At 45.5% G+C, this 15,799-nt stretch overlaps 1 protein-coding gene across 1 annotated transcript in view; it reads left to right on the top strand.

The window, feature by feature from the left end:
* The window catches only part of oca2 (oculocutaneous albinism II), a 659,230-nt gene that overhangs the window by 356,938 nt on the left and 286,493 nt on the right, over positions 1-15,799 (top strand). Inside the window, exon 11 of the mRNA XM_037698314.1 lies at positions 3,759-3,815. Coding sequence (XP_037554242.1) covers positions 3,759-3,815 — 57 coding nt within the window. The remainder of the gene's footprint in view (positions 1-3,758; positions 3,816-15,799) is intronic.

Raw genomic sequence — 15,799 nt, 5'->3', positions numbered from 1 at the left:
AGTCCTTCAGAAGTTCCACTCAGAGGTGGAAGATGTTATAATCCAAACTCGGAAGAGCCTTATCATGGCTGGACTTCTGTTCTCCCAAACGACTTCACAGAACTGCGAACATCTCAGAACTGAGAGAACTAGGAAGTACCGGCATTTAAATGGCTCTATTTCCGGTATATTTGAGCGTTCCTGATTGGTCAATATCAACCAGACAGGGGTGTGTTTTGTGATGTAAGAGGTTACTAGAAGTCAGAAAACAGCAAGAGTGTTATTGGAACAGATTGAAAATGTTCCCAGACAGGCGAGAGAAATGTTTTGGTGAGTTTGGAGAAACAGGTGCCAACTCCTCTGTTTACGTCTGAGAGGATTTTAAAACAAGACAGTTGTTCCAACACATGTCTGCTTCGACTCCGACCTTGGACAAAACTTACACTTGCTCATTCAAAGACAGCAAATCAGAAAATACATGATTACTCTGTAACAGGCCTTAACATGAATTCTAACTTTGCATGAGGATTAAAAAATCATTACACTGTTTCACAGTTAATAAAATTGATTAGTTCACTGCAACATCTAAAATGGTTTGAACTAAGACACTTTGATTATCAACATTTGTAAAATAGTAATGATAATAAAAAAGAGAGTGTTCTTTCACTTGATTTTCAAGAAAGAAAGTCTCAGGATGGGTGAACCTGTATTTCTGGATTCAAATCAATGAAATGGCAGTTTCTGTCCCACAAGGTTCTTAAGGTCAAGGGTTTTGACCTTAGGCTTAGTTTTGACATCAGGTCAAGTTCACTACAACACATTCAGTGTAGGACAACACTCCAGTAGTCAATTACATGACAGGGAGACAGAAAAGTGGGTGAAGAATTTATCTGACAGACAGCTCACCCAGCCTGAGACAGAGTTTCTTGCCAGGGGACTGAACTTTGCGGTTGCACCAAGGACAATTCCTCTGGTGGAGATGATCACAGCAACAGAATCAGCCATTTGCAACAACAAAATGAAAGAGGGTGAAGTAGAACAGCTCAGAATCAAAGTTTCATCCTGCCTCAGCAATGCCAAACCACCACCTTCCAACATCAGTAGAGAGGAGAGGGACGCACTCACCACTCTTAGCAAGGACAAAAACATCATCATTCTCCCAGCAGACAAAGGAAGGTGCACAGTGATTTTGAACCAGAAAGACTATCATGAGAAAGTTATGACACTCCTTAGTGACTTAACCACTTATGAACATCTGAAAAGAGATCCAGGAAGTGGTTACAAGAAAAAGTTAATAGATTGCCTGAAAAATTTGGAGCAGGACAAGGCTATTGACCGTATTCTGTACCACAGACTGTACCCAGGGGAGGCCACACCTAGTCTGTATGGTTTACCTAAAATCCACAAACAAGGTGTACCTTTAAGACCTATTGTTAGCATGATTAACTCTGTCACTTACAATGTTTCCAAATATCTGGAGTCTGTACTCATCCCTTTAGTTGGCAGCTCAGAACACCACATACAGAACACCATGGACTTTGTGGACAAGGTGAGGGATGTCATCATAGAGACTGATGAAACAATGGTCTCTTTTGATGTCACATCACTCTTTACGTGCATTCCTGTTGATGATGCAGTAGAGGTGGTCAGGTTAAGATTAAAATCAGACACCACTCTGAGCAGCAGGACCACGCTTTCCACAGAACAACTGTGTCAACTCTTGAAACTGTGCCTGCAATCAACCTACTTCACATATGGGGAACAATATTATAGGCAGAAACATGGGTGTGCTATGGTGTCTCCAGTTTCTCCTATTGTTGCCAACCTGTACATGGAGGAGGTAGAAACGAGAGCCTTGACGTCCTTTTCAGGGACACCACCAAGTCATTGGTTCAGGTATGTTGACGACACCTGGGTTAAAATTAAATCTCAGGAAGTCCAACATTTTACTGACCACATCAACTCTGTGGATAAATACATCAAATTCACACGAGAAGATGTAAAAAATGGCAAGTTGGCTTTCTTGGACTGTGAGGTCTCAGTCTCTGATAGAGGACATTTGCAAACCGAGGTGTACCGCAAACCCACCCACACAGACCAGTATTTGCAGTTTGACTCCCACCACCCTTTGGAGCACAAGTTAGGAGTCATCAGGACTCTGTATCACAGAGCAGACAGCATCCCCACTAGCTCGGGAGCCAGGCAGAAGGAGAAATCCTACACAAAACAGGCTCTAGAGCAATGTGGATATCCTAACTGGGCCTTCCTGAAAGCAGAGAAGAAACCCAAACAGGACTCCAGTCAGCCATCAGGTGAAAAGGAGGAACACAGACCCAGACCAGTGGTCATTCCGTATGTTGAGGGGGTATCAGAGAAACTGAGACGTTTATTTTCTAAACATAACGTCCCAGTGGCTTTTAAACCCCAAAATACATTACGGCAAAAACTGGTTCATCCCAAAGATCCAGTCCCCCGGCACAGAGTAATGTTGTGTATGCTGTTCAGTGTCAGGAGGGCTGTGATCAGTCTTACATCGGGGAAACTAAACAGCCACTGGCCAAAAGGATGGCCCAGCACAGAAGATCAACATCATCAGGCCAGGATTCTGCGGTCTACACTCATCTCCAGGCCAGCGGTCACTCTTTCAAGGATGAAGATGTTCACATCCTGGACAGAGAGGAACGATGGTTTGAGAGAGGAGTAAAGGAGGCCATCTTTGTGAAAAGAAATCGTCCATCATTAAACAGGGGTGGAGGCCTCCGGGTTCAACTGTCCCCCTCTTACAATGCTGTGATTGCTAGTATCACTCAGCCCTCTGTGAGTAGTAAACAGCCATCAGTGTGCTAATGATCCATTGTTAGGCTGATGGTCCTTCTTGAGCATGTGATCAGCTGGTTTTGGTTGTCAGCAGCAAACTGGTTGATCCACTCTGTGAAGGTGCTATTTAAGAGACTGAGCTGAAAACAGCACCTCAGACTGAGGAAGTCTCTTGGATGAGAGACGAAACGTTTCTAGATTTTTTTGCTTTGTTTTGTTTTTTGTTTTTTTGAATGTCCAGAGGACCAGATTGAACTTTTTTGGATTTTTCTACCTGGATTATTGAGCATGCATCAGGATATTATGTATATAAACTTTTACGTCCGATAACTACATTCACAAAATCATGTATTATACTGTAAAGTTCTACTGGTAGAGCTGCTGCCTCTCAGCGAGCAGGTCCCTGGTTCAAAACCCGATCCAGGGGCCTTTGGAGTTTGTATGTTCTCTCCATGCATGCGTGGGTTTTCTCCGGGTGCTCCGGTTTCCTACCACAGACCAAAAACATGCATATTAGGCTGATTGGTAACTCTAAATTGTCCCTAGGTGTGAGTGAGAAAGTGAATGGTTGTTTGTCTCGTTTGTCTCTATGTGGCCCTGTGATGGACTTGCGACCCGTCCAAGGTGTACTCCGCCCCTCGCACAGTGATTGCTGGACATGGGCACCGGCGACCCCCGTGACCCAAAATGGAACAAGCGGGTAAAGAAAATGGATGGATGGATGGATGTACCTCTGTTTGTGTACACTGTGTAACTCCTACCCACTTGATTATCTTGCACCAAAAACATTAAGGTTTACTTTCATTCCCTGTTCGATTACAGTCCAGAAAAACTTTTAAAACTCATCTTGAAAACAAAATTCAATATTCAAGTCCTTCAGTGACGGGGACATCAGCATGTTGGTTGTTTAAATATAAAGATGAACATGATTGTTTAAAGCAAATCTGTTATCTTTCTTGCAGATGGTGCTGGTGGCCATTTTTTCAGAAACTGGCTTCTTTGATTATTGTGCAGTGAAGGTAAGTTCACTAAGTAATAAAAATGACAAAAGATGTCAATGGAAATATGGCATTCAGTTGAATTATTGTCTTTCAGTTTACGTTTTGTTCCTTTGACCATGTTAACTACTGAGCGACAAGTCCCCAAAAAAAGTTTACTGGTGACATGTCCAAGTCATAATGCTTTAAACTTTTTCTGAAATTAGCATATACTTCTGATAAAATTGTTTTGGATTTAGAATTTTTTTTAATGTATTTACGAGTACGGTTCTAAAGTGAGACTGATCAAATTTTTATGTCTTTATTCACATTCTGACCCCAAAATAAAGCACCTTAACAGGCTGCCAAACGTTACATTAGCTTTGTTTTAAGTTGGAGATTTAGAAAAATAGATTTTTAATATCACATGTGAGATAAATTTGTCTGCTTTTTAAAATGACAAAATAACAAATGCAACAATACTGACAGATTTTTCAGTACATGTGTCAAGATCAGTGATTTCTGCTTACCCCATTCTGCTTAAGTCTCTGCCCTTTATACCTTTATCACTTCCTTTGTCCCCTACCTCACTCACAGCCCTTCATGTCATGTTTCTGCACTTCTTTGTCATATGCTGTTTTTCCCTGCAAATTCATGTCATGTTTTCTTCTGTCATTAAGCCACGCCCCTGTCTGCACTTTCAGCTCATCAGCCCTGATTCACTGCACCTGTTTTTGGCCTTATTTAAGAGCTTAACTTTCACTTGTCCAGTTCCAGATTATTACACCACACACGGTCCCTGATTTTCCAGCCATCATATTTTTCTTGTTTCATGCCTGATCCTCAAGTCTTGTTATTGGATTTTTTGACCTCACACCTTTTCTTCTGGATTTCCCGCTTTTGCCTGCTCCTTATCTGGTTCTGCTCTGCCTCTTTGATCACGGTAACGTCCTCCTCTTCTGTCTATGACCATGACTCACGGATCACCCTTTTGGATTACTCTTGTACCATTGACTCCCTGTGTTTGACCCCTGCTTTGCCCTTTGGACCTCAAACCTGCATTACCCCACTGTACACAGCATTAAAGGCCTCCCTCTGCAGCTGCCTTCCCACCAGTTCATCTTTTTAAAATCTGACAGGTGGCTGTCACCCCACCTGCCTGCAAAGACTTGTTACTACAATTGGATCCTGAAGCCCCCAGTATACTGCAGCGTACGTCCGTTCACGCGTATGTAGTGAACTTAACCTGATGTCAAAACTAAGCCTAAGGTCAAAACCCTTGACCTTAAGAACCTTGTGGGACAGAAACTGTCATTTCATTGATTTGAATCCAGAAATACCGGTTCACCCATCCTGAGACTTTCTTTCTTGAAAATCAAGTGAAAGAACACTCTCTTTTTTATTATCATTACTATTTTACAAATGTTGATAATCAAAGTGTCTTAGTTCAAACCATTTTAGATGTTACAGTGAACTAATCAATTTTATTAACTGTAAAACAGTAACAATGATTTTTTAGTTGCTTATGCAGAGTTAGAATTCATGTTAAGGTCTGTTACAGATTTTTATGCATTTTCTGATTTCTGTCTTTGAATGAGCAAGTGTGCGTTTTCCAAGGTCTGAGTCGAAGCAGACATGTGTCTTGTTTTAAAATCCTCTCAGATGTCAACGGAGGAGTTGGCACCTGTTTCTAAAACTCGCCAAAACAAAACTCTCTCTGTCTCTGAGAACAGTTTAATCTGTTCCATAACAATTCTTGCTGTTTTCTGACTTCTAGTAACCTCTTACATCACAAAACACACCCCTGTCTGGTTGATATTACCCAATCAGGAACGCTCAAATATACCGGAAATAGAGCTCTTTAAATTGCCGGTACTTCCTGGTTCTCCAGTCTGAGCAGTTCGGTGGAGCGCGGAGAAGTTCTGAGATGTTGGCAGTTCTGTGAAGTCGTTTGGGAGAACAGAAGTCCAGTCATGATAAGGCTCTCCCGAGTTTGGATTATAACATCCTCCACCTCTGAGTGGAACTTCTGAAGGACTCCACTCATGTGAAGTCCACTTGCTGATGTGAGCTTGTGTTGACGAAGCCCCGTCACCACTTCGGACGAGTCACAGCCATCCTATGGAGACGCTGGACAGGTAGCGTAACTGGACTTCGTTTCTTCTGATTCATGTTCAGAGAGGTAAATGAGTCTAGTCTCCTACTTAGCGTACCGAGGAAAAGCTGGGTCGGATGGAGGGTGTCGTCCTGTCAACACTTTTCACTCATACACACCACATTCTCCCTCATCCATACTTTACTCCCTTTAAACTTCATTTCCATCTTTAAATTCTTCTCTCAAGTAGAAATCATTCCAGATATTTTAGAAATGTCTGTGTAAAGTGCTCATCCACCGCCGTGTGGATAATTGATCATAATTGTACAGTTTTCATTGATGTCTGCTGTTCTGCTGAAGAGTGGAAACAATCGCCGCATTGTTTCTCACTACCTGTAAAGCTGTTAATTATGTTGTTATTTTCATATTTTGCCAAATTAATGTAAATGTTTGATGTTAAACTTTGATTCTGTAAAATAAATGACCGCATTCATTTTGATGGGTCAAAGATAAATGACGTCTCACGTTTACATTTCATTAAATTCAATGCACGTTTTATTCAGTCCAGAAAAATGAAGAATCCGTTTTAATTGATGAATATTTCGCAGCATCTGTTCATCTACACGTACGTACACGTGTATTGTACGCAGAGGGTTCAGACTTCGTACTCCAGCATACACCCCGAGCAGCTTGGGAACAGCTTCACAGACAAGGGGCGTTTACCTTCGGGACAAATTGAGGTCGCCGATTGGTCATTTACTGACATGCCAACTAGGTTTAATTGACAGGTCGGGAAAAAAAAACGAGTGTTGGCAGCCACAGCAGTGTTCTGTGTTTATATGTTGTTAATAAAAAGATCTAAAAAAAACAAAAAAAAACAGAGAGTGCTAGCTCTACAGCCCACACATCAGACCAGCACACCAGGAAATCTCCAGACCCTCCCGCAGCCACGCTGGATCTGAGTTTAAATCACTCATGACAAATTCCTTCATTTCTCACCATTTCAGTCATTGCATCAACGGAGGAGGAAGAGATCTCTTGGCAAAAAAAACAAAACAAAAGAAAAGGCCAGATCAGGGATGAAGAATGGGAATTTAATACATTGGTGTTGCATACAAAACAGTCCGTCGCCGGGCAGTTTATTGTGTGACACAGCGTACGCATATGCGGTCATAAAAATTGAGCTTTGCACGGACATGCCCCGGGGGGTACGCTAGTACCTCTGCGTATGTACATGCGTACCTCTGCGTATGGACGTACGCGGCAGTATACTGGGGGCTTGAGTCTCCCCAGCAGCTGCAAATCAACCAATAAAACTATGTCTTTGTTTTACCATTCTTGTTGTCTGACTGAGTCTGAATCCTAAAACCTTGCATTGTGACAGAGAGGGACAGAAACATGACATGAGGGGCTGTGAGTGAGGTAGGGGACAGAGGAAGTGATAAAGGCATAAAGGGGCAGAGACTTAAGCAGAACGGGACAAGCAGAGATCACTGATCATGACAACATGGTAATCATTCATTTGAATTTTTGTATGTTCCAACAAATCATGTTTTTCAAAATCTAGTATGCAAGAAATTAAATTAGACAAATTAGTATTCTGTCCCAGGATATCATGATTTGCGTCGGAATGTTGAACCCACATGCAGGAAGACGCTGGGAGACTCTGGTAAAAATAAGTAATACGTTTAATTTCTAAATAAACAAAACAAAAAGCTGTCGGGGCAGCAAACTTACTTTTAGGAGGACGCACAGGGGTACAGAGCATGAAGCCTTGACAGGACAATCCAGAGACAAAGACAACACCTGGGGCTAAATATATACAGATGCTGAAAAGGGAAAATGACAGACATTTGCAGTGATTAGGATCTGACTCAAGTGTGACAGTGCTGGAACACAGGGAGGAGAAATGCTGAGGGGTGACAGGCAGACATGAGGAAAACACAACGTAAGACACGACCGCAGAAACCCTGCAGGACCCCCCCCCCCCCCACACACACACACACACACACACCTCAAGGGATGGCCCCTAAAATCCCAAAGAAAGCACCATCTAGTTGGGTGGTAAAAAATACAAAGGGTACAAAAGAAACAACAAAAAACCAACAGGTAGGAACCTGGGAAGACACTGAATACAAAGGGGAAACACAGACCCCTTCCCCCACCCCAAGTCAAGGTGGGTGGTCAGGAGACCATCCACAGCAGGACAGAAGATCCGGGGGGTGACCTGGCGACCATCCGTTAGCAGGCCAGAGGTCTGGCAGGCGGCCAGGAGACCATCCACCCTTGGGCCAGGGTTCCAGCGGGGGGCCAGGAGACCATCCCTTTATAGTCAGTGGTGGTGTCCACCTGTACCCTCCTGGACTCAGGCAGAAGAGGGATGAGACCTGCAAGGAGACCATGGCCACAGGCGTGGCAACCACGGGAAAGGCCAAGACTGTAGGTGAAGAAACCTTGGGATGACTGCAGCTGGAGGCGATGAGACCCCTGGGATGGCTGCAGCTGGATGAGTGAGGACCTCTGGAGGATGCACAAGGTCCTCTGTAGGGTGTGGCTGGCTCAGCTTCTTTGCCTGCGGCAGATTCAGCTTCTTCTTTGGCTGCGGCGTTGAGACCACAGCGGCAGGCGAAGCAAGGACTACAGCGGCAGGTAATTCGAGGACCCCTGCAGCAGCGAGGGCCTCTGGAGAGAGGACCACAGCAGGAGCGAGGACCTTTGCAGCAGCGAGGGCCTCTGGAGCTATGGCCTCTGCAGCAGCGAGGGCCTCTGGAGAGAGGACCTCAGGAGGGGCGAGGACCTCGGTTGCTAGTGTGGGACCCAGCATTGTAGGAGCTGGTGTGGGACCCAGCAAGGCAGGAGCTGATGTGGGACCCAGCGAGGCAGGTGCTGGTGTGGGACCCAGCATGGAGGAAACTAGAGTGGAACCCAGCGTAAGGGAAGCTGATGTGGGAACCAGTGAGTTCAGTGCTGGTGTGGGAACTAGCAAGTCCATTGCTGGTGCTACCAGACAGGAGCAGCTGGTGTTGGAACCAGACCAGGTGCAGCTGATGGTGTGTGAGAGAGATTATGCTGAAGGTGAGCAAAGGGGAAAACCAGTCTGGGCAGGAGCCAGCAAAAGTGAGCATAGCACATGCCTCTCCTTCCAATTCTATTCCGTTTATTTATATAGTGCCAAATCACAACAAAGTTGTCTCAGGGCACTTTACAGAAACATTCACATACATAAAAGCCAATTAGTAAAGTTCTTTATCTAAGGAATCCAGCAGACAAGTTGAATCTTGGCTTCATTGCAGTCTCTCATCCTGAGCAAGCACAGAGGCAACAGTGAAAAGGAAAAACTCCCTTTTAAAAGGATGAAACCTCCAGCAGAACCAGGCTCAGGACAAGCGGCCATCTGCTTTGACTGGCTGGTTTGAGAAGACAGGAAGGAGAGACAGACGAACACAGAATGGTAGGTCCAGGTATAGGTCCAGGTGTATCTGAAAGACAAAAAAACACATGTTAAGGATAGAAAAAAATAATTACAAATACAAAACAGGTTGAGCAGAGGAAGTAAAGACAGTAGCAGAGTGAGTCCTTCCATGCCGGTTAGAATTGCTCCCACATCTCAGGCGAGTTGTTAGTGTTGTCAGCCCTGGTGTACCTGTAGATGAAATCCTCCAAAGTGATCATCCTCTCCCAGAGATTGCTGGGGCTGCAGGGTTCCTCCCCCGGAGCGACAGGTGCACAAGGTTGTGCGGCTTTCCCCCCCAGTCACAGGTGCACAGGGGCATGTGGTGTCCCCCCCAGTGATAGGTGCGCAGGGGCGTGCGGCGTCCTCCCCCCAGCGACAGGTGTGCAGGGGCGTGCAGCATCCTCCTCCTCAGAGACAGGTGCGCAGGAGCATGCGGCGTCATCCCCCCCCTCCACGAAGGGAAACGGATGGACGAGGACTTGGCTGCTCTGTCTGCTGGTTCTCCGATCAGTGATGGCTGGGCTGCGTCTAAGGAAGGACGTGCTGGGGTTCGGTGGGACCATCTTGGTTCTGCCACCCGTTCCTCCTACGGCAAGTCAGAGTGGGTTGCCCCCCTCCCTTTGAAGACTGCTCTGGGAAAGCAGGAGTTGGTTGGGGAGGAGGTGGGTTGCGAGGTGCTGCTGCTCTATGAGGGGGTGAAAAAAGGTGAGATGGTGAGGCATTGGACGCAGCTTTAAACGCCAGGCGAGTAACTTGGTTCAGAGTCTTTCTTCTCCTTCTCACACTGAGCAGTCTTTTTTGCCTTGGGAACCAGGAAATGAAAAAGAGTTATCTTCCTGCTGGGTTCTTGGTCTCTGGATTTTATCATGAGCTGCGTCTGAGTGTTGAACCCACGGGCAGGAAGATGCTGAGAGACTCCGGTAAAAATAAGTAAAAAGTTATTTTCTAAATAAAGAAAACAATAAGCTGTCGGGGCAGTAAACTTACTTTTAGGAGGACACACAGGGGTATGTACAGAGCTTGAAGCCTTGACAGGACAGTCCAGAGACAAAGACAATCTTCTTCTTCTACTTTGGTTTTCTTTGGCAGTTGGCTTTCAAATTTTTTGAAGAATTACCGCCATCTGCTGGTTTAGATTGTAGACTGGAATGACACTAAAAACAATAAATAATAATAATAATATCCATAAAGATGTATAAATAAATAACATTCATATTTTTTTTCAAACAACTGAGTCCATTTCAGGTATATCAACAAGATGTTGGTATTTGCAGAACCTGTTTCCTTGTACCAGTACTACAGGGTCAAATCTGATGTTTATTGCATTGAGTCTATGAATCATTTGGCTTTTTTCATGATTGTATTTCTTGCAGATCATTAGCACATGTTTTTTGTTCTCATCTTCCCCACAACAGTCACATTTACTGGTGTTATGTTTCCCTATCATGAATAATGTCCAGTTCAATCCTGTGTGTCCAAATCTGAGCCGTGCAATGACAGTTTCCTCCTTCTGTTTCTTTCAGCTCTTCTCATTTCTCCTGCTTTTCATTGAATTCTGTAGAACCATCTACCTTTTTCTTTCTTCTTCCCATTGCTTTTGCCATTTCCCCCTCATTCTTTGCTTTATGATGCTTTTAATTTCTGCCTGACTGAATTTTACATCTATTTTAACTGACATATCTTAATGCATGCTGAATAATCCAGGTAGAAAAAAAAAAAGTCTGGTCCTCTGGACATTCAAAAAACAAAACAAACAAACAAAAAAATAGAAACGTTTTATCTTTCATTCGAAAGATTTCTTCGGATGAAAGACGAAACGTTTCTTTTTTTTGTTTGTTTTGTTTTGTCAAATTGGTTGAAAACACGACAGCCCATGCTCAATAATCCAGGTATAGAAAACAACATTTTTCAGTCAGGTCATCTGGACAGTTTATTTTTACCATACTACACCACTTTATTTATAAAGCACTTAAAACAGCTACAAGTCCAACCAAAGTGCTGTACAGACAAAAAAACAGGTAACACACCAAGCAAAATACAAAATGAGGTAAATCAGAATGTAGACATAAAAACGATGCAGATAATGACGACAAACCAGTGTGGAGCATACATGATCAAAACACAGATCATCTGGTGTTGAAAGCTACTGAATAGTAGTGAGTTTTTAAACGGGACTTGAAAACCGAGAGGGAGGGGGCCTGTCTGACAAACAGAGGTAACTCATTCCAGAGTCTTGGTCCTGCTACAGAGAAGGTCCTGTCACCTCTGCGCTTAAGACGAGTTCCTGGAACTGTGAGGAGCAACTGGTCTGCTGACCTCAGGGAACGTGGTGGGACATACGGTTGTAGCAGATCAGAGAGATGGGGGGGGACACTGTTCAGTGATTTGTAGACATACATGAGTATTTTGAACTAGATTCGAAAGTGAACCGGTAACCAGTGCAGTGAGGCCAAAACTGGTGTAATGTGCTCTCTTTTGCCAGTACTGGTTAAAAATTGAGCTGCTACATTCTGGACCAGTTGTAGTCGTGCAATGGAGGTTTGACTGATACCAAACAGGAGTGAATTGCAGTAATCAAGCCTAGATGTAATGAATGCATGTATTACTGTCTCCAGGTTATTTTTGGACAATATGGGCTTCAGTTTAGACAGCTGCCTCAGTTGGAAGAAGCATGATTTACATGATTGTTAAGCTTCAGGGAAGGGTCCATTATCACTCCCAGATTAGTGACTCTTTGTTTTTCTGACAGAGTTAGAGTGGAGAGGTCGATACAGTGGTTTGTGATCGTGTCGTTGGGGGGGAACAACATGACTTCAGACTTCTTTTCATTGAAACTCAAGAAATTTAAAACCATCCAGTCCCTGATGTCAGCCAGGCAGTTGAGCAGCGGTTGAATAGAGCATGTGCCATTGTGTATTAGGGGGAAGTAAATTTGACAGTCATCGGCATAGAAGTGGAAGGACATGTTGTGTTTCCCGGAAAATAGCACCAAGCAGCAGCAGGTATAAAGAGAATAGGAGGGGACCCAGGATGGACCCCTGCGGAACCCCCCATTTAAGCTCTGCCTCTGCGGATCTAAAATCCTTGCTGGAGACACAAAAGGATCTGTCAGCGAGGTATGATCTGAACCAATTGAGGGCTTATCCTGTGACGCCCACCCACTGCTCCAACTTAACAATGAGGATCTCATGGTCGATGGTGTCAAAGGCGGCTGTGAGGTCCAACAGGACAAGCAGCACAGAATCACCGGTATCTGTGAATCTGAAGATGTCGTTAAAGACCTTCAGCAGGGCAGTTTCAGTGCTGTGGAGAGGTTTAAATGATGAAGGATGAAATGATTTAAAGGATGATCCAAGATGGCGCCATGTACGGTCGCCCTGGCATTCTGGTGCGCTCTGTTTTTGTGCATTAATCATGTGTCTGCATGCTCCTACACTCGCGATGAGCTACTAAACATCAGAATTACAACCCATGAGGACATTACTCCAGTTTTTTTAGTGTCTGCTGCAGAACTTGTGCACTTTTTGGCCAAAAGAGCGAGACTTCGCAGGAGGGGCAGAAGAGCCGGAGCACTCGTGCGTCTCCGGAGGTGCGGTACACGCACGCCTTTACCTGGGATATTCCTCTCCAACGTCTGTTCCCTCTACAATAAAATGGACGAGATAGCGCTGCTGATGAGAAGGAACAGCGATTTTTCCTCCTCCTGTGTGCTGTGCTTCACGGAGACATGGCTCAACGAGCAGACCCCGGACTCCGCACTCCATCTCGAGGGATTCCAGCTCCTCCGCGCTGACAGACAGCAGGAACTTTCCGGAGGAAAGAAGAAAGGCGGAGGAGTCTGTTTCTTTATCAACAACGCCTGGTGCTCCGACGTGACAGTGATCTCCCAGCACTGCTCTCCTTCTCTGGAATATCTCTTCATAAACTACAAACCGTTCTACTCTCCACGTGAGTTCTCTTCATTCATTCTGGCCGCTGCTTACATCCCACCGTGCGCGGACGTGCACGAGGCTGAGCGCGCGCTCGCGGACCAGATTACGAGTGTAGAGCGGACTTTTCCGGTCTCCCTTGTTATTATCCTTGGAGATTTTAACAAAGCAAACCTCAGGCATGAACTACCTAAATATAAACAGTTTATTAAATGCCCGACAAGAGAAGGAAACACGCTGGATCACTGTTACACCACAGTGAGTGGTGCTTATCGTGCTGTGCCTCGTGCTGCCCTGGGTCTCTCAGATCATGATATGATTCACCTCATACTTGCATACAGACAGAGACTGAAGCTCTCAAAATCTGTGGTGAGGACATTCAAAAAGTGGACCAGTGAAGCTGTGGAGGAGCTACGCACGTGTTTGGACACCACAGACTGGGACCTGTTCAGGGCTTTACAGACAGTCTAGACAAATACACAAACACTGTGACGTCATATATACATTACTGTGAGGACAGCATCATCCCATCACGTTCCAGAGTCATTTTCAATAATGATAAACCTGGTTCACATCCAAACTAAGACAGCTTCGTCAGCAGAAGGAGGCTGCTTTCAGAGAGGGGGACAGAGACAACTACAGACGTGCGAAGTATGGATTTAGCAGGGAGGTGTCGAAGGCTAAATCCAGGTACAACACACGGCTGGAACAACAATTCTCTGCAAACGACTCTGCCTCTGTCTGGAGGGGGCTGAAAGAGATAACTAACTACAAGCCCAGAACACCTCATTCTACAGACAATCTCAAACTGGCAAACGATCTGAACGACTTCTATTCACGCTTTGAAGTCATGGACTCACATTCCTCCATCCTCCACACCAACCCCAGCCCAACTGGTTTAACAACTTTGGACTGCCCCTGACAACCCCCTGCTATCTCTGTACAAGAGGATGAAGTAAGGAGGCTTTTTAAAAGGCTGAATACACATAAGGTTGCAGGCTCAGACCTTGTGTCACGCTCCATGCTGAGACATTGTGCTGGAGAGTTGGCTTCGGTCTTCACAGGGATCTTCAACTCTTCTCTGGAGTCATGCCATGTCCCAGCCTGTTTCAAGTCCTCCATCATCATCCCTGTCCCCAAGAAGCCACGTGTCACAGGACCAAATGATTACAGACCTGTAGCTCTCACGTCTGTAGTCATGAAAACCTTTGAACGCTTGGTTTCATCTCACCTCAAGTCCATCACCAACCCCCTCCTGGACCCCCCTGCAGTTTGCCTACAGGGCCAACAGGTCTGTAGATGACGCAATAAACCTGGCTCTTCACTTCATCCTGCAGCACCTGGACTCCCCAGGAACCTACGCCAGGATCCTGTTCGTGGACTTCAGCTCTGCATTTAACACCATCCTCCCTGCTCTGCTCCAAGACAAGTTCTACCTGCTTCATGTACCTGACTCCACCTGCAGGTGGATCACAGACTTCTTTACAGACCGGAGTCAGTGCGTGCGGCTGGGGAGAGCATTCTCGAACACTCGGACTGTAAGCACAGGATCTCCACAGGGCTGTGTGCTTTCTCCCCTGCTTTTCTCCCTGTACGCCAACTGTTGCACCTCCAGCCATGACTCTGTGAAACTTGTTAAGTTTGCAGATGACCCCACCCTCACCGGGCTCATCTCGGACGGTGATGATTCTGCATAAAGGAGGGAGGTGGACCGGCTGGTGACCTGGTGCAGCAGCAACAACCTGGAACTCAATGCCCGGAAGATAGTGGAGATGATTGTGGATTTCAGGAAAGCCACAGCCCCTCTGCCCCCCCTCACCTGTTATGATACCCCCATCACCACTGCAAACTCTTATCTGTTCCTCGGCACCACCATCACCCAGGACCTCAAGTGGGAGCTGACCATCAGCTCCCTCATCAAGAAGACCCAGCAGAGACTGTACTTCCTGCGACAGCTGAAGAAGGCCAAGCTGCCGACCAAGCTGATGGTGCAGTTCTACACGGCCATCATCGAGTCCATCCTCAGCTCCTCCATCACGGCGTGGTATGCCGGGGCCATTGCCAGGGACAGACAGAGACTGCAGCGCATTGTGCGCTCAGCTGAGAAGGTGATTAACTGCAGCCTTCCATCCCTCCACGACCTGTACGTCTCCAGGACTGTGAGGCGAGCAGGTCGGATCACAGCTGACCCTGCTCACCCTGCTCACCCTGCTCACCCTGCACACGGACTGTTCGAACCACTCCCCTCAGGCAGGAGGCTTCGGTCCATACGGACCAGAACCTCCCGCCATAAGAACAGTTTCTTCCCCAACGTTGTTGGACTCCTGAACACACATAATGCTACCTCATAATTTCTGCTTTGGTCACATTACATCTGTATTATAATTGAATACTCCATCTGTATTGTTTTCTAAGCTTTTTTATTGTTTTCTATTGTATGGGTGTGTAGTGAACTAAGCCTGAGGTCAAATCCTGACCTTAAGGACCTTATGGGACAGAAGCTGTCATTTCATTGATTTGAATCCAGAAATACAGGTTGACCCATCCT

This window comes from Nematolebias whitei, chromosome 3, assembly GCF_014905685.2.
Source record: "Nematolebias whitei isolate Nwh7 chromosome 3, NemWhi1, whole genome shotgun sequence".
NCBI classification, from domain to species: Eukaryota; Metazoa; Chordata; class Actinopteri; order Cyprinodontiformes; family Rivulidae; genus Nematolebias; species Nematolebias whitei.
The sequence above is the reverse complement of the archived record's forward strand: the minus strand, read 5'-3'. Positions and strand labels throughout refer to the sequence as shown.